Below are 22928 nucleotides of genomic sequence, written 5' to 3'. Positions count from 1 at the left end.
GTGTCTGTTGCAAGAGTGTTTTTTGAGTATAAGCTGAAAAGAAGACTTTTATTGCATATTTTTCCGTTTTATTTTATAATAAACTGCTCCCGCTTCCTCCTTTATCTGACCATCAACGAACCTTGTCACAGAGATGATCAACGTTATTCACTTCACCTGTGACTGGTCATAATGTTTTGGCTCATCAGTGTATCTCTATCAGAATATCTTCTTTTGTGTTCTGCAGAAGAAAGTCAAACGAGTTAGAGATGGCATAAGAGTGAGTAAATGATGAGAGAATTATACATTTTGGGTGAACTAATCCTTTAATTAATGAGAGGCAGACGGGCTGCAAGCAGTGACACACACACACACACTCATGTGACAGAAACAGACGCTGTGATGTTTGACTTCTGGTTAACCATTAATAATCACTGATGACTGACCCACTGGTTAGGGGTTTTATGGGTAAACTGGGGTTGTTTAGTTTGTGTGAGGTTTAAATAGAGTAACAGACTGTGTATGAACATGTTCATTAGTTTGATATGAAATTACTGCTTGGGATGTTTATAACTAATGATTCTGATCAGCATGTTTTTAAACCGTTTATGTGAATTTGTTGACAGTGCGGGCTGTGGCCGAACAGGTGCGATCTGTGCTATAGACTACACATGGAACTTACTGAAAGCTGGGGTAAAACACACAGACAGACACACACAAATATACACACACAGACACACACACACACACACACACACACTACATTGAAGAGTCTGACATTATTGTTGTTTATTTTGTAGAGAATTCCAGAAGATTTTAACGTTTTCCAGTTGATTCAGGAGATGAGAACACAACGCCATTCTGCAGTTCAGACCAAAGTAAATGACAAACTACACAAAAGGTGCTTTAACAATTGCCATTAAATTCACTTATATACCCTAACCCTTCTGTCTGTCAGGAGCAGTATGAGTTGGTTCATCGAGCGATCGCACAGCTCTTTGAGAAACAGGTGATGATTTTAGAGAGTCCAACAAACTTTGAGATCACAGACGGGATGGTAAGACACACACACACACACACACACACACACACACACACACACACACACACACACAAAAGTGAGTTTTAAACAGTTAAACCCTAACTGATGCTCTGTAATAATCTTTATTGTGTCATGTTCCACATTTCCATTATTTTTATTTGATTCAGATAAATATGCTATGTTGTACATGAACCTGTTTGGTTTGTCTTTGTCCTCTCAAACACACTCGCCCACCGCAGGAAGAGGGCAGCCCGGAAAAACCCAGCCAGAACTCTGACGAGGAAAGATGGGACACGCCCCCTCCAAAACCGCCCCGTATCCGCAGGTAAAACCCCACCTCAAAACTTTACACTTAAACCTTCAATCCCACACAGAGCTGAAGAGTGAATTGATCCGTATTTGTACGTGAAGAATATAATTCTGCTTTAAATTGCGTTCTGCAAAGAACATTGTAAATGCAGTTTACTGTAGGTGTGGGTAAAAATTAAAAAATTCTGATGCATCACGATCTTCATTTCAACAATATCGATATTGATACTTAAATCCCAAAATAATTTTTTTACTCTATGCGCAACCCTCAACTACAATGAGAGAAAATAATTTGCATTAGCAATAAAATTTCACGCTATGTAACTATTTGTCAGCTGGCTGGTTAATGTTTAGATTTGACTAATGGAGGAGTATTCAGCAGTGATTGTGTAGTATAGTGGTGGAGTATTCAGCAGTGATTGTGTAGTATAGTGGTGGAGTATTCAGCAGTGATTGTGTAGTATAGTGGTGGAGTATTCAGCAGTGATTGTGTAGTATAGTGGTGGAGTATTCAGCAGTGATTGTGTAGTATAGTGGTGGAGTATTCAGCAGTGATTGTGTAGTATAGTGGTGGAGTATTCAGCAGTGATTGTGTAGTATAGTGGTGGAGTATTCAGCAGTGATTGTGTAGTATAGTGGTGGAGTATTCAGCAGTGATTGTGTAGTATAGTGGTGGAGTATTCAGCAGTGATTGTGTAGTATAGTGGTGGAGTATTCAGCAGTGATTGTGTAGTATAGTGGTGGAGTATTCAGCAGTGATTGTGTAGTATAGTGGTGGAGTATTCAGCAGTGATTGTGTAGTATAGTGGTGGAGTATTCAGCAGTGATTGTGTAGTATAGTGGTGGAGTATTCAGCAGTGATTGTGTAGTATAGTGGTGGAGTATTCAGCAGTGATTGTGTAGTATAGTGGTGGAGTATTCAGCAGTGATTGTGTAGTATAGTGGTGGAGTATTCAGCGGTGATTGTGTAGTATATTGGTGGAGTATTCAGCAGTGATTGTGTAGTATAGTGGTGGAGTATTCAGCAGTGATTGTGTAGAATAGTGGTGGAGTATTCAGCAGTGATTGTGTAGTATAGTGGTGGAGTATTCAGCAGTGATTGTGTAGTATAGTGGTGGAGTATTCAGCAGTGATTGTGTAGTATAGTGGTGGAGTATTCAGCAGTGATTGTGTAGTATAGTGGTGGAGTATTCAGCAGTGATTGTGTAGTATAGTGGTGGAGTATTCAGCGGTGATTGTGTAGTATAGTGGAGGAGTATTCAGCAGTGATTGTCTAGTATAGTGGTGGAGTATTCAGCAGTGATTGTGTAGTATAGTGGTGGAGTATTCAGCAGTGATTGTGTAGAATAGTGGTGGAGTATTCAGCAGTGATTGTGTAGTATAGTGGTGGAGTATTCAGCAGTGATTGTGTAGTATAGTGGTGGAGTATTCAGCGGTGATTGTGTAGTATAGTGGAGGAGTATTCAGCAGTGATTGTGTAGTATAGTGGTGGAGTATTCAGCAGTGATTGTGTAGTATAGTGGTGGAGTATTCAGCAGTGATTGTGTAGTATAGTGGTGGAGTATTCAGCAGTGCTTGTGTAGTATAGTGGTGGAGTATTCAGCAGTGATTGTGTAGTATAGTGGTGGAGTATTCAGCAGTGATTGTGTAGTATAGTGGTGGAGTATTCAGCAGTGATTGTGTAGTATAGTGATGGAGTATTCAGCGGTGATTGTGTAGTATAGTGATGGAGTATTCAGCGGTGATTGTGTAGTATAGTGGTGGAGTATTCAGCAGTGATTGTGTAGAATAGTGGTGGAGTATTGGGCAGTGATTGTCTAGTATAGTGATGGAGTATTCGGCAGTGATTGTGTAGTATAGTGGTGGAGTATTCAGCAGTGATTGTGTAGAATAGTGGTGGAGTATTCAGCAGTGATTGTGTAGTATAGTGATGGAGTATTCGGCAGTGATTGTGTAGTATAGTGGTGGAGTATTCAGCAGTGATTGTGTAGTATAGTGATGGAGTATTCAGCAGTGATTGTGTAGTATAGTGATGGAGTATTCAGCAGTGATTGTGTAGTATAGTGGTGGAGTATTCAGCAGTGATTGTGTAGTATAGTGGTGGAGTATTCAGCAGTGATTGTGTAGTATAGTGATGGAGTATTCAGCAGTGATTGTGTAGTATAGTGGTGGAGTATTCAGCAGTGATTGTGTAGTATAGTGGTGGAGTATTCAGCAGTGATTGTGTAGTATAGTGGTGGAGTATTCAGCAGTGATTGTGTAGTATAGTGGAGGAGTATTCAGCAGTGATTGTGTAGTATAGTGATGGAGTATTCAGCAGTGATTGTGTAGTATAGTGGTGGAGTATTCAGCAGTGATTGTGTAGTATAGTGGTGGAGTATTCAGCAGTGATTGTGTAGTATAGTGATGGAGTATTCAGCAGTGATTGTGTAGTATAGTGATGGAGTATTCAGCAGTGATTGTGTAGTATAGCGGTGGAGTATTCAACAGTGATTGTGTAGTATAGTGGTGGAGTATTCAGCAGTGATTGTGTAGTATAGCGGTGGAGTATTCAGCAGTGATTGTGTAGTATAGTGGTGGAGTATTCAGCAGTGATTGTGTAGTATAGCGGTGGAGTATTCAACAGTGATTGTGTAGTATAGTGGTGGAGTATTCAGCAGTGATTGTGTAGTATAGTGGTGGAGTATTCAGCAGTGATTGTGTAGTATAGTGGTGGAGTATTCAGCAGTGATTGTGTAGTATAGTGGTGGAGTATTCAGCAGTGATTGTGTAGTATAGTGGTGGAGTATTCAGCAGTGATTGTGTAGAATAATGGTGGAGTATTGGGCAGTGATTGTCTAGTATAGTGATGGAGTATTCGGCGGTGATTGTGTAGTATAGTGGTGGAGTATTCGGCGGTGATTGTGTAGTATATTGGTGGAGTATTCAGCGGTGATTGTGTAGTATAGTGGAGAGTATTCAGCGGTGATTGTGTAGTATAGTGGTGGAGTATTCAGCGGTGATTGTGTAGTATAGTGGTGGAGTATTCAGCGGTGATTGTGTAGTATAGTGGTGGAGTATTCAGCGGTGATTGTGTAGTATAGTGGTGGAGTATTCAGCAGTGATTGTGTAGTATAGTGGTGGAGTATTCAGCGGTGATTGTGTAGTATAGTGGTGGAGTATTCAGCAGTGATTGTGTAGAATAGCGGTGGAGTATTCAGCAGTGATTGTGTAGTATAGTGGAGGAGTATTCAGCAGTGATTGTGTAGTATAGTGATGGAGTATTCAGCAGTGATTGTGTAGTATAGTGGTGGAGTATTCGGCGGTGATTGTGTAGTATAGTGGAGAGTAAAATTTTTTGACATAGTCAAAATGATATATAAGATCCTAAGTTAAAGCAATACATGAATGACTTTAGTCTAAGTTCATTGACACACTATGGCATCGAACTGTATATAATTCTGATCATCTCTATGAGAATAATTCATCTGTCAAAATCCTTTCATTAGGATCATTGAGATAAACAATGTTTCACTTTTAACTTTCTCTAAAGTAAAGTGACTGATTAATTGTTACCAGTTTCCATGCCTGATTCTGGCACAGCTGCTGCTCCTCAGTCTGTTGCTCATCTTTGCTACACTCTACAAAACCATTTAATCAAATCAAAGTGTATATTTCCTACAAACTAATATCACAAAACAAGTCACACATACATTTTATGCTAATGCTTATTGGTTATCCTTAGCGAAAACAACACCTGATAAACAAGAAAAGTACGCTCCGAATGGGGTCTCTGGCGTGAGAGGCGATTGCGTTAACTCGGAGCTACCAAGCTGCATCGATTAAGCCATGAAATAAGGCATCTTATGATTTCGTGGGTTTACATAGGCTTCTGTCCGGTTTTATATTTGTCAGTCAACTATTCAAAATACATTCGGGGCTGCACTCAAAACAACAGATGGACAGATTATTTCTCAAATTCTCAGGGGAGGCAGAGCTTATCCTAGGGGAGGCACTGCCTCCCCCTAGACACGCCCCTGTGATCGAAGACGATTATTAGACGATCGAAGGTCTCATATAATATTAAATTATATAATTATAGGTCAAATATCATTTACATATTGTTAGTAAGTAATACAACAAAGCACGACGTATTGCATAACTACAAATCACCGCGAGAGCTTTCCAATATGCGCGCCACTGAGTGACGTCTGTACATCCGAAAGAGAGCACCTGTCCATCAAAAGCTCACTATCCAATCAGAGTAGATCACTGTTAAGCCCACCCCCACGAGAGGTTTGTGTCAAAACAGCAAACGAAAAACTGCGAAGCATAAGCGAAATCTGTGGCAATGTATTCAGAATCCACGATTTGCGAAAACGAATCTTTGAAAAACATTAACAAAAAATGAAGGATATTTGAAGAGCCTGTTAAATTCGTGCAACTGAGTTCATTTTTTTCATTTTAATTGTGTTTTTCTTCTTTTGTAATGGAATATTTTTGATAGTTTCTGAAAAAGTTACGTTCAGTTTTATAAAGTTACATTCATTATTATTGGCACAATCGTAATTCCATAGTCCTCCACCACTTTTATATTGGCGTAACACTAAATAAAAATTATTGAAAAAAATTTATAGAATCATGAAGTGTGTTGTTGTTTGTGACTGATGTGTGAGTGACCGCTGCAGTTGTCATGTGAATGTTCTCTGTTTCAGTCATCAGGTCGAGGGTGATGTGATGGAGGAGATTTTACAGCCACCCGAGCCACACCCCGTTCCCCCGATCCTCACCCCCTCACCACCCTCAGTGTTTCCAACGGTTACGAATGTGCGTCAAGACAATGACCGGTACCACCCCAAACCCATCCTGCACGTGCTGGCATCCAGTCAGAATCCTGACCTCAACGAGAACTACAACAAACCTGGAGACAACGCCCCAGCCCCGCCCACCCTCATGATGGAGTCGTTCTTACCCTGCGACGGGCTGGACAAGCGTTTGGAGCGCAAACTGAGCATCGAGATCATGAAAGTGCCACGTCAGGAGGGGCCGCGGAGCTTCGAGGGCAACAGTGCACTGCAGCGCTCACACGGGTTCAAACGCTCTAACACCACCAGCAGCAGCTCAGCGTCAGAGGAATCGAACGACCTGCCGCGACCCGATCACCTGCCACTGAGAGGCGTGAAGGGTCACGCCGCCTGGACGACATCCAATACTGATAGAGCGAGCTCGCCATCCGAGCGCACTGTTAGCCCCGCCCAATCCTCCATCAAATGTGCTCTGAGCTTCACAAACCCGCTGCATTCAGACTTCACTGACGCGCAGGGAGACGACAGCCGCAACACTATCTCCACAATGACCAGCATTGTGCTGCAGAGCGATCTGCCGCTGCGCGGGGTTACACGGATGTCCATCGGCAAGCAAAACCTGTCAACAGAAACAACAAGTACGCTTTAATTTCATAGTCTCATAACACACACACACACACACACGCGCACTGAATGGGATTTGAGCAGTTTAAGTGTTTGTTCATTTGTTTAAGAAAGATTGTGATGAATGTGAACAAACTCCAGTGTAAATCAGAAGAGAGTTGAGTGTGTTTGTGTGTGTGTGTGTGTGCGTCGTGTGTGTGTGTCTGTGTGCGTGTGTTTGTGTGAGGGAGCGTGTGTGTGTGTGTGTGTATGCGTGTCTGTGCGTGCGTGCGTGTGCGTGTGTGTTCTGGGTTGTGATTGCAGATCTGCATGACATGCAATAACTGTATGGGTGATGTGTGTCTCTTTCTGGTTCTCTCAGCAGTTGTGGCTTGTATGTTTGTTTATATATGTATATTTTTATACACACGTGTGTTTGTATACATATATAGGTTGATCTCTGTGATAAGCATCACAGCTTTGCAGCGGTGTTTGTGGGATATTTAGGCAGTGACGTGCGGTGATGTCTTAAAGAGGCTAGGCACTGAGTTATGAAAGCCAGATTACCTGATTTATTGTTTAAGCTAATAATACGTAATAACAGTGAACGTTACGCACAAGCGCGGCATATCAAGAAGTGTAAAAATCAGGATGAATTATTTGTCAATAAAAAAAAAAAATAAAAAAAATCAGGATGTATATCGTGTACACTCTCTCTCTCTCTCTCTCTCTCTCTATCACAGACACACACACACACACAGTGAACGTTACGCACAAGCGCGGCATATCAAGAAATGTATGTATTTTATATGTTATATATAATATATACGATTTTGTTAATATATCTTCATTAGATATTATTATACAAAATTCAGTAGTCAAAACACAGAACATATAACAGAACATAAGTTGTTTATTTTTTACAACATTATGTGCTTATTTTTTTATGTGCAATCTTCATCTTTATAACAGAAGATACAATACAACAATCCTTTACCTTTTCATTGTGGTAGGTTATATTCAGCTTCCTTTGCTCGTCAAGTGCAAGGTCGATCCGAGATTTTCCAAAGGTTTTCAGTGTAATTTGACACTGGATGTGAGCTGATGACTTTTCATGCTTGGTTAAAGCTGCGGGCAGGTTGTTCAAATCACAATATCCCGCTGAAGTCCAAACCGTCTGACTGGTTGAAAGAAGCAGGCAGGGATAGCAGTACAGCCGCTGATTGTTAGCACAGCCACATAGCCAATCTTTTCTTACATACCATCAGTTTGAAATGATCGGATAATTTTTGGGCCCTTTTGCTGTGCTAGTCCATCTAAGGCTGGCGTAGACCTCCCTCTTGCAATTAACTCATATTTGGAATTAAAATCGAGCTTAGAAGTTGGAAAAAATTCTTAATTCCGTGATTACGGCCGGTGCTGTCATTTTGATTTTGAATTTGGCGGGGATTAGGCATGTACGCTAGCTGTGGTGTAATGACGTTAGCTACGCAAATGTCCAGGAATATCTCGATTTTAATTGGTCCATGTCTGATACGTAACGGAGATGATTACGGGCATAACATATTTACGTCAAAAGGCACAGCAGATTTGTGCTTTTTGCCGTACATGTTAAAGAATACAGGATCGAAGTGCGCATGCGCAACATGGGTTTTCCGCTTGTCGTCTGCAATGAATGGACCGTAAAAGCACTGCTTATTCTACCATTTGTTTTTAGTTGATTATGCGTAACTGCTACATTTGTCATCATAACGTCTAAACAATTGGAATAACACACATATTGCATATAAATCACAAGAATAAAAAGTAAAAATACAAATACAAGTTTATTATTTAATAAACATTTTATTTTTGAATTTTGGCAGGGTAGGCAGTGCCTAGTTTGCCTACCCAGACCGCACGTCAGTGTATTTAGGTCACCTGATTCTAGCAGCTTCCTATCTCTGAGCTGGGCTTATGTTCCCTGTTTAGGGCACTCAGTAGGGTTGTGGGTATGAGGGAGTGTTTTTCACTTTCGGCTCATGTGTGTTGATTGGGGGTGGCTTGTCCTATTGTGGCGCAGGACTGGTAAAACACTGTGTAATGGTGTGTGTTAGTAACAGTCACTCTTATCTGCCTCAGACTGTGACATCAGTGAAGATTCACCCCCCCCACTTCCTGTGAGAACACCCGAGTCTTTCCTCCTGGCCGCAGGTCTGTACTGAAATACCTCCCGCCACATGAGGGCAGCACAGACTCTCAGCTCCTCTTTAATTCTCATGTTCTGCATTTTCAACATCAGAATATGAAGTTATTGTTTGAGTTTGGTCAGTTTAGTGTTGATTAACATCAGTTGCACACACACACGTCTCACAGGTGAGAGTGACAGCATGATGCTTTTAAAGGGAATATTTCACAGTAAATGTGCACATATGGATACAAACACAGACAGCGGTTTGTGTGGATCGTGTGTGTTCATGTGCCGGTGTGTGTGTTGATATTTGGGTGAGTTCTGCGACGTTCTTCGTAAAAGCAGCTGAATTCATCACTGGAGGTCAGTAGAGGTTTAATGGCTGACTTTAGTTTGGAGACACAAGGAATCACTTCCTAGTTTGTAGCTTTTCAATAAACCCTCCTAACCTCCTCCTAATGAAAATAACCTGCAATATGAAATTTAGCTCCATTTGCGCAACTCTAGTTCACTGTGCGCTTCATAAATAATGTTACTGATGTTCTCATTGTGTCTGTAATCTTCACTCTGTTCAGATGAGGTGTCTACAGATGATATTGCAGAAGAACCTTCATTACAGGTGAGACAACAGCGATTATAATCGTCCTTTTGTTTTCATCTGAAGAGATTTAATGATTTTAAATGTCTGTCTCCTTCACAGACAACTGCAGTCACACAAACCTCTGCTAGTCCTCTAAAGAGCGGTACGTCACACACATGAACACGATCAGAGCGAGAAACATTTGTGTAGATCAGGGGTGTCAAAAGAATGCCTCCTTGTAATCTTCAAGCACTCCTGAAGACCATGATAAGCTGCTTCAGGTGTTTCATAAGGTCTGCTGGACTGAGTTTGGCACTGCTGGTGTAGATGTTGATGATTGTCTCACTGGCACATGTACGGCAGCCTGTATCTGTGATTCTCAACTGGATTTACTTCAGGCCTCAGATTTGACATTAAGCATCAAGACTCTTCTAATCTTACAGTTCATTCAATATCCTTTAGTTTTAAACATTGCCCAGCAACATCTACTCTCCATTAACCCATGACCTGCACTATACATAAGTAATATTGTCATTATATTCATGATGTTAGTCAGAGGGGAACTGACCCCCACAAGATTATTTTTCTCCATTAATCAACATCTTCTGGAGTTTAGGGTTCCTTGTCACAGTCGCCTTCAATCATTGATGCCGGATGTGTTTGTGAAATTGTGTCAGCTGTGTGTATGATGAAGTTTTCTCTGTTTTAGATTCAGAGCAGAAGAGCGGAAAGAGTCCAGATCCACCGTCAGTAGCCACGCCCCCTGACCCCCAGATGGACAAGACAAAAAAGAATAAAGGCTCCGCCCAGATCAGTGAGTGACAGCACTTGTGGAAGACAATGATGTCATCGTTCTAACGCTCTGTGAGTTTCCTCATGTGTTTTTGTTTACGTCAGGATTCGGCAGCCGCTGTTCCCATCCCAAAGGCCCCAGAGACCCCCCGTCCGAGTGGACGTGACTGCGGTCGCCGCACAGTCGCTCGCACACGCCTCTTTTTCTGTCGTAAGTGCGGCTGTAGACGGTCGATGGAGACTCTGTGACCTCGTCTGACTAACACAATCAGTAACGCTACAAAGATAATCTCCCATGATGCAGCTGTTGTTCTGCCGTGCACTCGCTGGTGATAACCGTCTGCTGTACAGGAAACATGCCTTACTGTGATTGGACCAGATTTACCATGTGACTGTCACTGAAGGTGAAGCTATTCGGTATCTTTAATGATAGTTTACCATCTTTACAACGAGAGCAGTGCACACAGGGCCAGAGAACACGCCATCATCTTCATGACTGTATCTGCATTCTTCATACGTGTACAGCGCGAGCAGTAAATAATAATGATGCAAACGTACTATCACGGAATATATTAATGACACGCATGAAACCTGTCACATGTACCTCAAACCGTAAATGATTTGCCCTTGTGTTAGAACAAATGATTTCAGGGTTGTATTTTTTTTATTTGTTTGTTTTCTACCATTTTTACAGCGTACTGATCGTTCTTTTCTTTCGTTTCTTTTGTCAGGTTGATTTCTCCAAAGTCTGGTGTGAATCGCTCCAGATTGTAATGATGCTTTTGTAAATTCTATTTTAGAGGTTATTTTTGTATATGCCATTTTCTCACTTTACAAACAATGCACGATCTCATCTGTGCCTTTATAGTGTGTGTGTGTTTGTGAGAATGTTGTATGAGTGTGTGTTTGTTTGTATGTGTGCATGCGCGTGTGTTGTATGAGTGCGTTTGTGTGTGTTGTATGAGTGTGCGTGTGTTTGTATGTGTGCATGCGCGTGTTGTATGCGTGTGTGTGTTGTATGTGCGTGTATATGTTTTATCTGTGCGTGTGTGTGTTTTATATGTGCGTGTGTGTGTGTTTGTATGTGTGCATGCGCGTGTTTAATGAGTGTGTGTGTCTTTGTATGTGTGCATGCGCGTGTGTTGTATGAGTGTGCGCGTGTGTTGTATGAGTTTGTGTGTGTGTGTTTGTATGTGTGCATGCCGTGTGTAGCATGAGTGTGTTTGTATGTGTGCGTGTGTTTGTGTGTGAGTGTGTTTGTATATGTGTGTGTGTGTGTGTGTGTGTGTGTGTGTGTGTGTGTCAGATCAATAATATTTATTGCCTGTTTCAGTGTAACGCTTCAGACAGACGCGCCTGCAGCTGAAATGACAATCTGCGCTCACACACGCTCGGTCTCAGTGTCCAGTAATGTGTGAATCTGAAACAGTGTTTGTATTTAAGTGATATTACTCAGTAATCTAGTGCTACACTACTGCAGCAATGTTTCATTTGTCACAAATGTTCATCTGCTGATGAATAAGCTGCAGCACTCAAACTGTAATAAATTCAATTTCTACAATACAGCAATAAAAATATATTTGACTACCATTCAAATATGTTTTGATATATGATTTTAAAAAAAGTGTATTTTTACATTACTTTCATCAAAAAATGTAATGGTCATGGCCTGAACAAACTAACAGTAAACTTGATCCATCTTCAGAGTTTAAAACAGATTCAAGATTGCATGAATCAAAGGTAAAATGTGAAGTCCACTGAAAAACCTGCAGTAATGTGAATGCCAATGTGTGATGATTTATAGACCTGATGGTCCAGATCTGAGCTGCTGATCTCATGTTGCAGATAAAACTAAACACACCAAAGTCTCTAGCAACGCATCTGATGTATCTGGTTTAGCAGCGTCAAATTGTCACTATTGCTGTTGCGTTCCATTTCTAGACAAACAAAACAAGTTTTTGCTTGAACGACCCATCTCGCAAGTAGAGCTGTGTAATCTGTTGCTCTTGTGCACTCTCATGAATGCGGTGGGTGAAGATTTTCACTAAATAATCCATTTGAATTCATCTTAAGGCATGAGTTTCATGAATAATTAATTAGATTTCTGAATGATATTTTTGTGTTCTTTTGAAGCTTGATGAGGTGGTCACCATAAACTGCCATTGTATGACATCACTGAGCACAACATTTATTCACAAATTCCCCCTTTGTGTTCAGAAAAAATAAAGAAAGTCAATAGGTTATAACAACACAGAGGTGAGTAAACAATGACTGAATTTAAATTTTTGGGTGAACTATCCCTTTAAGAAAACATAATTTTGTCTTTTTTAAAAATGTAGTTTTGAAAATGGATTTCGTCATTACAGAATTTAAACAGTTAGACAATATATGAACTTATAAAGGGCACAAGGACGCATTTATCTTTATTAAATTATTATAGCAACCACTTTATCAAGTCGGTGACGTCACACGCTGAAACTCCACCCACCTCAGGAGTCTGCTCACGCCAAGCCACACCCATCTCAGGCCCGCTCTTCCTGTCGAGCAACATCAGACCACGCCCAAACAGATTTGCCTATTCCGTCCGTCAACATTAAGGCCACTCCCTCCATTAGCCTTCTCTTTCTGTCGATCAACACCAGGCCACGCCCTCCGCCAGCCTTCTCTTTCTGTCGATCAACAGCAAGGCCACGCCCATCCTGTGCCTGTTACACAAACAGCAGCAGCTCAAGAGAGTAAATAGAGAAAAGATGGCGGAGTTCATTCAGCTCAACAAACCCACCGAACCGAAACCCGCGAACCAAAACCGCGATCATCCTGCTCTTCATCCTCATCATCCTCCACCGGCAAAGAAGATCCGTCATGAGGAGAAAATATTCACATCCAAGAAGATGAACGGAGGCGCGAAGGAACAGAATTACACGAACGAACCGAAAAACAAGAAACCCCGAACAGAAAAAGACCGAGAGAGGGATAAAGATAAAGAGAGAGATAAAGATAAAGAGAGGGATAAAGAGAGGGATAAAGATAAAGAGAGGAAGAAACACAAAGTGGCTGCAGAAAATCACCTCAGTATAAAGCAGGAGAACGGCGCGCTCAAGTCACCGCAGAAAGGTACCGATAATCGATTTATCCCTGATCACGCACTATCTGCGGCTAATAACGAGCTGTTCTTTGGTTAAATGTTTGTGTTTATTGTGTGTATTTAATTGTATTTGTGTGTCAAACACACCCGACAGCGCGCGCTAGTTAGCTTAGCATCAGCTGCAATGTGACCCACAACAACACTGATCAAATCAATCAAATAACCCCAATAAATATCCCATAATCTCCCGCGGTAACACTGATCAAATCCATCAAATAAATATTACATAATCTCCCGCGGTAACACTGAACAAATCCATCAAATAAACCCCAATAAATATCCGATAATCTCCCGCGGTAACGCTGATCAAATCCATCAAATAAACCCAATAAATATCCCATAATCTCCCGCGGTAACACTGATCAAATCCATCAAATAAATATTACATAATCTCCCGCGGTAACACTGAATAAATCCATCAAATAAACCCCAATAAATATCCGATAATCTCCCGCGGTAACGCCGATCAAATCCATCAAATAAACCCAATAAATATCCCATAATCTCCCGCGGTAACGCCGATCAAATCCATCAAATAAACCCAATAAATATCCCATAATCTCCCGCGGTAACACCGATCAAATCCATCAAATAAACCCAATAAATATCCGATAATCTCCCGCGGTAACACTGAACAAATCCATCAAATAAACCCAATAAATATCCGATAATCTCCCGCGGTAACACTGATCAAATCCATAATCTCCCGGTAACACTGAACAAATCCATCAAATAAACCCAATAAATATCCGATAATCTCCATCGCGTAACACTGAACAAATCCATCAAATAAACCCAATAAATATCCCATAATCTCCCGCGGTAACACTGATCAAATCATTCAAATAAACCCCAATAAATATCCGATAATCTCCCACGGTAACACTGAACAAATCCATCAAATAAACCCAATAAATATCCCATAATCTCCCGCGGTAACACTGAACAAATCCATCAAATAAACCCCAATAAATATCCCATAATCTCAATCAAATGTTACATTGTAGCTATACTCTTGACTGTGATCATCTTTTATTACATTGTAATAAAATATAAGAGAAATAATTTGCATTATAACAAAAGTTGTGATATTTCACTCAGATTCTATGAATCTAAATTATAAATAGTTGAATATTTCTGTGTTATCTGTTGTTTATATATTACTGTATGTTGTTACAGTGTAGAATCGCGTCCTGGAACACGCATGTAATAAACAACATGTTCTTACTAGGGCTGCACAATTAATCGAAATAAATCGAAACCGCGATATGACCGTGTGCGATTATTAAACTGGAAGGGCTGCGATTTAATGAAATATTCTGCACTCTTCCAAGTGTATTTGCGCTGCAGTCTATATTAAATTAGCGCATTATTACAGTGTTTTCAGATCGGTTCTGTTCTCCACAACTCCCGCTCATGCTTACAGTAACAGAAGTGCTCAGAGTTCAGTTTGTTTACATGCGCTAAACGCTTTATTTACACTAAACTGGCGCGTCCTGCGTGAAGCCGTTTTTATTATTATCTGCGGTAGCAGTATCTCAGTCTCCGCAAGGCACCGGTATCATAATAATAATGCAGATTACAAGATGGAGTATAATTCAGACATCTTTATTAAATGATTGCTGAGCAAACAGCATTAACAGAAACATCTCTTCAGTCTCCCGTCATTTGTTTACCTCACGAGAGAGCGTGTCGCACTTATTACAGTCCCCGCGGAAACAAGTGAAAGCGGAACTAATATTACCAACATCCACACAATGAAAAAAGGAAGGAATGTACATATAATAAATCTATATAAAATATTTAGTTACTGTACTATAATGCATTACTAAATTAAATATAATAAAATAATGAAATGGTGACAAACTAACCAATGGGTCATCAGTTCAACTTCAGTTTGACATTAAGCCTCATTCTTTATCTTATATACAGTAAACAATAGTTTGTATACATCTACTAGTTTTTAAGGCCTAGAATAAAGAGTAACAATTATATTTTGTGTTTATTGAATTATTCAATCAACTAACATTATTTTTGATAGCAACAACTGGTTTTAGCAACAGGGAAATGTAGTTAACAGTGACATTGAGCAGAACGTTTATATATAACCAGTGTTGACCGCTGCTGATAATAAAAGTTCAATGATCAGCATCGATTGATGAGATGAAAATTGGAGATCAGTGTCAGATGTTAAAATCCTGATTGGCGCATCCCTAATATTCAAGGGCTGAGATCCTGTCACAAAATGGACAATACACGGTGGATGGGAACATTTGGGTATGAAGAAGACTTTGTTTCACTGTTTATATATTTATTTATTTGTGGTTGAACTGATAAAAGGTCTCAGTTTGGTTCTTTTTAAGAGGGCTCAAGTGTGAAAACCTCCATGTGGAAAACATTACCATCATAATCGCAGTTCAAATCACAATGACAATATTTCTCAAAATAAACGCAATATGACTTATTGTCCATATCGTGCAGCCCTAATTCTTACTGTATTTTTTTAGATGATATTCTTTAGATGTTAATAGCAACATGTAATACAGCCACTGTAAAATAAAGTTGTACTAAAATAATACTTATAACTTTACTTTAATAGGCGACTTATAAGGTCAGCTGGAAGAAATGAACAACGTGACTATAAATGACACTCTCTTGGCCTAAAAGTGAACAGCCCTAAAAATGTTCGACTCATTGATCAATGCCCTGACAAGTGAACTAGGGAGCTGACTGAGATGCACCCTAGTAAAAGATCTTGTCTTTGTGCAGGTTAAACTTAATGATACCACGGAAGAAACGGGCTAGAGGGCTTCCAGCTAGCTCGATATTAACATAAACGTAAACATGCAGAAAAAACACTGAGCCTGTAATAAATCAACTTCAAATAGGCCTCTTTTTGTTCTTATCTTGTTGTTCAGCAGTTAAAGTTCATTGAAATATTCATGATTGGGTCAAAATTATTGTAATTTGATTCTAATTTCCTTTGTAACAAGTTTAACGGCAGGTGTCACATGACAGCATTTACACGTCTGTGCTGCGCGTTTAGTTCAGGAAAGAGAGAGACGGAGATGCTCGAGAGACATCAAGTGTTTGAGCTTCCTGTTACGTCTCATGTGTTTCTCACTTTCAGATCACACCATCAAAGACAAAGAGAAACAGAGAGACCGAGAGAAGAAGAGAGAGAGAGAAAAAGATGAGAAAGAGACGGAGAAACGCAAACACAAGCTGATGACGGAGATCAAGAGAGAGAACGGAGAGGTGAAGATCCTGCAGGTGACAGGTGAGACTGATTTAGTCTGTTTGAGTCCACTTCCTCTAGATCAGCTCAATCCTGAGGACCTGCAGTGCTGAACTGTTATTGAACACACCAGATTAAACTTATTTCCTGAACTGAGTGTTTGAAGAAATCGTGCAACGTCGTGCGACGTCCAACAATGTGCTAGAAACTGAAATTGAAAACCTAAACTTTACCTAAAACCACAAACGCATCAGAATTAAAGAGAAAAAGCTTTTCATTAGGCCTGTCAATTAAATGGGTTAATTTAGTGTGATTTAATCATTTGATAAATATTGTGTTAAATAAGGAATATTCCTATAATCAGAGCAATTCAAGCTTGATGGCAGTACAGGAAAACTCACCTCATCTAACCAATGAGAGACGGCTCACGCTTCCACAGATGACTCCGAGACATCTGAACGGAGCACAATAGAGTGTAGGGATCGTTTCAAACTATGTTTAACTTGACACAGCGTCCTAAAATCCCAGCACTTATGACTAGAGATGCTGAAAACTAGTTACTAGTTAGACTGGTAAGACATGTATTAATACATTTTACACGGCACTTTTTATGTGATGCTCCTAGAAGTCTGTACCAATGAAACGCTTTCAGGTGCTTCATGTAGTTGCAGCTACACTCCAGTATTTTGAGGAAAACATTCATTTTTATATATTCTTTGGCATGTTGATCAAAAGCCTTTCTCTTGTGACAGGATGTTTGAGTTCAGAAATAAAGCGTCTGAGAGGCGTGTTCTCTGTAACGGGTGTCGTGTAAGTTAAAATCATCTCTCTCTTGTGCTATAGGTGACCGAGAGAAACCCAAGATCAACTCGGCTGAAGATTTACTGATGAAGAAGGTGAAGAAGAAAAAGAAAAAGAAACATAAAGAGGGTGAAAAGTGCAAACGGCCAAAAATGTTCAGCAGATCCAGCCAGACGGTTTGTTCTGATCTGGGCAACCTGATGTCCGTATCTGGAGCAGAATTCGAGCCTCCTCTTCCCATCCAGCAGGGCTGCGCTGGTGGGCTGAGACAGGAAGAGAATGGCGGACAGAACTCGAGCACGGCAAAAGCTGGAAAACCGGCTGGACTGGATTGTCTGGAGTTTGGCCGTCTGGTTCACGTGGAGCAGCAGCCGAATGGCGGCGCTCTGGTTCTGCACGCGTACAGCAGTGAACTCTCAGTTCTGTCTCCTGTGGAGATGCAGAGGTTCGCTGAGGAGTTTGTCAAGTTATCGTTCAGCGAGGACAGCGACAGAGCTGCCAACTACGTGATGGGGGTGATTCACGGCGCCGCTGCATACCTCCCTGACTTCCTGGATTATTTCTCTAGCAAATTCCCAAACTCGCCTGTTAAAATGGAAATCCTGGGAAAGAAGGACATCGAGACGACTACTATGGCAAACTTTCACACTCAGGTAGGTAAACAAACACACATTTTGTTGTACAGTCATGTGACTAATAAAGTAATAGATGCAGATACACCGCTGACACCTTGGAAAAGATCTTCAATAAAGTTTCATACCGCCGGCATTAGGATCCGCAAGCAACCTATCTTCCCTTCTGCTAAGGAGGGTACAGCTACAGGCATACCTAGTTGCTTAAGCCACTGTCGAGGTAATCTTCACGGAGTGCGTATCAACATCTATACATCTCCAAGCTGTATACAAATAAACAGCTTTTAGTTTGTGAGTAAAACAGAATGCCTGTTGTATTTTATTAATTCATTAAAGTTAGCGACTGTCAATCTGTGCATATTTCTGACATCCATAACCCTATTTGCTATGCACTAATTATCCAGTTCACTGACTGAATGTTACATTAACAATAATTTTATAATGGACAGAATATTTAAACTGGCTTCGTAAAGGCAACATACTCTGAATTGTCTACTTCAAAACATGTCTACCATCTCTATAACTGATGTTTTCATCTGTTTGTGTGTTTTCATGTGCAGCTTGTTTGACCAACTGACATAGACATATATTATGCATAAATTATGCAAATAAATTGCTTCGAACTGTAAGTTGCAGGATCTTTCAGATTATGAAAAATAACCCGATTTATATTCTGGAAAATACAGTCGTTTTGATCAAAAATCGATTTAATCACCTTTTATGCTATTTTAACTTGCTGGTATGGCAAATCAAAAACTACCAAATACAGATGAGTGTGATGTCACTCCAATGGGTTTGTAAATCGTGTGTCTGTGTGTGTTAGTGAGTGTGTACATGTGTGTGATGTAAAGCAGTTCATGAATTGGAACACTTCAGCGAAGAGGAAACCTTCAAGGTTAGCAAAATATAGTGTTACGCTGCAGTACACTGGCGATGTTATTTTTGAATGGATGTTAATGATGGAGATGCTTCAGTATGTATATTAAACTGCTCATTACTTAAAAGAATATTCTGGGTTCAATACAAGTTAAGCCCAATCAACAGCATTTTTTTCTGTTAAAATCTTTTATTGATTCAAATAGTTGACACAGAAAAACAAAACAAATATTCATTGAATCAATATTTAACTCCCTCTATTACCCCTCTCAAATCACCCACCCCGACTCCTAACGAACATCCCATGGTCATACATAAGTACACACATACACACACACAAAAAGTAATATTAATAATAAAAAAATGTAAAATCTGGAATTGCATAAGGCGCACCCTTGAATCTCTAGCTGTAGACTTGATGTTTTTTAGGATCCTATCCCACACTCCCCCCTCCAATACCACGTTTAAATGTTTCTCCCATAATCTCTTGATAGAAGTTGAAGCTCAGTCCCCCAGACTCTGAATTAATAAGGAGTAATACACTGATGCCTCATGACCTTTTCCAAAAACAGTAATCATTTCTCTTTAAGTATCTGCCACTTTGAGAGAGGTACAGAGCAGGTGGTGCAGCTGTAAATACCTAAAGAACTGAGATCTGGGGATCCCAAAATGTTGAACCAAATTTTCAAAGGATCTCAACACTCCACTCTCATACAGGTCACCGAGTGTAGTAACCCCCCTCACAACTAGGGTGGCATAATTCAGAAGTCTATTAAATGTAAGGTCATGCAGACTTGGAGGATCTTGCTGTAATACGTCGATCGATCACTGCCATTGAGACAGAGTTCTCAGAGTTGGTTACAATTGTGGGGGACGTAGAGAAACGGAGCGATTATCTGGAGTCATCGGAAAGGGGATTAGCTGCTAATCCGCTAGCAACCAACGTGGATTTGGAACGCGTTTAGGAAAAGTTAGAAGACTTTGAGAATTGTACTCGGCGAAACTACATCTCAATTGTTGGAATTCCTGAGAATGAGGAAGCCAGAGATGTTGAAATTCCTCGACAAGCTCTTTCCGAATCTGGTCAACATAACAAGCCATAAGCTGGAAATTGAACAAGCTCACAGGGTCCGGCTCAGAGATCCACTGAGGGAGACAGGCCCCGATCCATTCTGGCCACATTTCTGAGATCTTCCGATAAAGATCTTGTGTTACACGATGAATAAAGGAAGGCTTTCTTGGAAGAAGCACAGCATTCTTTGTACAGATTTTCATTAGAATTCGATGAGAGAAACGTGATTGATTCATGTAATGCAAGAAACTCATACATCAACGGAAGGTCACTTTTGCACTGGTGTTCCTGGCCAAATTGAGAATAGATGCCAAGGATGGCCGCAAAATATTTACATGTCCCCAACAAGCAATGTCCTTCAAGTCAATGGACTGAGTGTAAGTCACTGTGTGATGCAGCCGAGTGGACTTGACTCGCTGATCATTCACTTGATCGTCTGAGGAAACTGGGTTCCTTTTTATTTTTTGTGCTAGTTCCGCCTAGCGGCTGGAGTTTGTTTTGTGGATGAACACTCCTTCGGAACAGTATGTGGTTGAATCTACATGTTGTTTATTCTGCCTATTGGTTGGAGTTAGTTTTATAGATTATTTTTTGTTGTGTAATTTTGTCTCACAAAATTTGTATAGAATCAGTAGACTCGAGCAATCAAAAGTTGTCGCAGGGACTCGTAGGCATACATCATCTGTTTGAGTAGAGGGATGGATGCCAGTTTGCGCTGTTGTGCGTGGGATTAATGCTCGCGTTTTTGTTTTGTTTTTTGTTCTGGGGGAAGTTCGGGGTTTGTTTGTTGCTCTAATGTTGGAATGTGGTCTTTATATTCTTTTTGACAATCTACTTTTTCTAATATGGTAAATGTTAATATGGGTTTACTATCTCTCCCCACGTGGAATGGGTTGGGGCATCCCATAAAAAGGAGGAAGGTTATTTCTCTTCTTAAGTGTAAGAAATATGACACATAGTGTTTCCTCAAACTCATCTTTCCCCACAGGAAGCTGAAATATTTGGGAAGATATGGGATGGACATGTTTTCTTTAGTGCTGTCTTGAGTAAGAGCAGGGGAGTCATTACATCGATAAATAAACATCTACAGTTCAAAGGTCTTAAACAGATTAAATATAATTAGGTAGAGTCATTATTGTTTTAGCAGAAATTCAGGGTAAAATTTGATTTTGGCTAATATTTACATACCTAACGCTTTTTTATAGCTCTTGATAATTTGGGATTGGAATATATTGATATTGCAAGCCGCTGGCTTCGCTTGAGCACATAAGTGTCTTTTAATGTCTCCAGAGTCCGAGGATTTTGAATTCTTTGACATTGTCTTCATAGAACAGTGAAGAATCAGAGTGTATTGAATCTTATTGGTTCATGACACAAAGTATTAAAACTAGCAAAGTGTGCAGAGCTCGCCGTTCACGTGTCCGAACCACACATGGCGCCACGCGACTCCCCAATCAACAGCATTTGTAAATGTTGATTGCCACAACAATTTATTTTGACTTTAAAAAGCTTATAATGGAAGTCAATGGGGTAAATTTTTGGAGAGTTTAAAGGCAGAAATGTGACTCTTGTAATTTTATAAAAGCACTTTTTGAACTGTAAAGTTCTTTAAATCATCGTTTTAAGGTTTGTTGATGTTAGGGATGGGCATTTAAAAAAAATATTATATTCGAATATTTGGGCTCATAAGAAACACATATTCGATTATTTGTTTATTTAAATTGTTATTTTTTTATAATTTAAGTTTGTCACCATTTCTGTGCTGCGAACAAGCTGATATGGTTATATCGACAACAGGCTGACATTTTATATGCTGTTTTTTTTTTTTTTTTACATTGTTTAATGAGTGTAAACAAAAAATGTCCAGAGAAAAGCATTTTAAGCTCACCCAGAGCGAATAAAATAAAAACAATCGTATCATATGCATATCATGTTTCACATGTTCTTGTTACGAAGCATATCCACACGCTCAGGTGAAAGTCGGCTCCTTGGTCTGTGAACAATCAGGCCGGCAGCAGTGAAAACACGCTCCGCCGGCACAGACGGTGCAGGAACACACAGAAAACGGAGTGCTAAACGACCAAGTTTCTTGAAGCGCTTTGTGTTAGCTGTCCACCAATGAATAAGATCTTCATCTGGTGGAATGCATGGTCCATTAAAAACTGTTCCCAATCGTCTCAGCAAGACCCTCTGTAATCATCACTGAAGAACTGTCTCAGCCATCTCAGACGAGTGGGCTCTGTGTCATCCTCTCCATCATTGATCACTCATAGCAAGGGAAAGGCTCTGATATTGTTCAAAAAGTCTTTCTCTTACTGCTTTTCATCGAGGAACCTGAGGTGTTTGCCGAGGATCTTGGGCGGATACGAGAAGAGGTGTGTTCCCTGCGTTCTGCAAGTTAGCGGTGTATGTTCTTTGGTTGAGAGATGCTGCAACATTTCAGTCACTCTCTGTGATTCTCCACTGCTCATCTGAATGTGTCTGTAGATACAGATCAAATAAATGAATAAGAAAAACTGAATTGTAGCCTTATTCAGCATGGCCAGTTTATATAATTTAATTTGAAATGAATCATTTAAATAAATGCTAAAACACTGGACTGGAGTATTTGTTCGTTTGAACTATATAATCTGTAGATAAACCTGGATAGAAGGCTTTACACGAGTGGATACATCATACATGTAGTTTTTGCCACCCAGTGCTTCACTTGCTATTTTCAGAGACTGGAGAACAGGTAACATTTCCTCAATTGTCTGCCAGTGATCATCGGTGAACTCCAGAGTTGTAGCATCCGCCAGCTTGGTTATGGTCCTGTCAGAGAGCACCGCGGTGATCGCCCAGCGTTGTTAATGCAAAGGTGCAAGCATATCAGCAGCCGAATTCAAGCACGTTTTGCAGTATTGCA

General features: G+C 40.3%; 2 protein-coding genes across 3 annotated transcripts in view; both read left to right on the top strand.

Annotated features, from left to right (window-relative positions):
* LOC127637254 (tyrosine-protein phosphatase non-receptor type 12-like) overlaps window positions 1-11872 on the top strand; it is a 39492-nt gene extending 27620 nt beyond the window's left edge. The window contains exons 9-18 of one of the 2 annotated variants that reach the window (XM_052118206.1): window positions 606-672; window positions 780-857; window positions 938-1036; window positions 1261-1346; window positions 6025-6752; window positions 8839-8910; window positions 9463-9506; window positions 9588-9630; window positions 10177-10281; window positions 10365-11872. In XM_052118206.1, coding sequence (XP_051974166.1) covers window positions 606-672; window positions 780-857; window positions 938-1036; window positions 1261-1346; window positions 6025-6752; window positions 8839-8910; window positions 9463-9506; window positions 9588-9630; window positions 10177-10281; window positions 10365-10426 — 1384 coding nt within the window. In that variant the 3' untranslated portion in view covers window positions 10427-11872. The remainder of the gene's footprint in view (window positions 1-605; window positions 673-779; window positions 858-937; window positions 1037-1260; window positions 1347-6024; window positions 6753-8838; window positions 8911-9462; window positions 9507-9587; window positions 9631-10176; window positions 10282-10364) is intronic. The other variant, XM_052118207.1, reaches the window with a different exon arrangement.
* A 1116-nt stretch (window positions 11873-12988) lies between these two features.
* The window catches only part of LOC127637213 (lysine-specific demethylase RSBN1L-like), a 35784-nt gene continuing 25844 nt past the window's right edge, over window positions 12989-22928 (top strand). Inside the window, exons 1-3 of the mRNA XM_052118164.1 lie at window positions 12989-13373; window positions 16535-16684; window positions 17486-18096. Coding sequence (XP_051974124.1) covers window positions 13010-13373; window positions 16535-16684; window positions 17486-18096 — 1125 coding nt within the window. The 5' untranslated portion in view covers window positions 12989-13009. The remainder of the gene's footprint in view (window positions 13374-16534; window positions 16685-17485; window positions 18097-22928) is intronic.

Source organism: Xyrauchen texanus, chromosome 45, assembly GCF_025860055.1.
Source record: "Xyrauchen texanus isolate HMW12.3.18 chromosome 45, RBS_HiC_50CHRs, whole genome shotgun sequence".
Lineage (NCBI taxonomy): Eukaryota > Metazoa > Chordata > Actinopteri > Cypriniformes > Catostomidae > Xyrauchen > Xyrauchen texanus.
The sequence above is the reverse complement of the archived record's forward strand: the minus strand, read 5'-3'. Positions and strand labels throughout refer to the sequence as shown.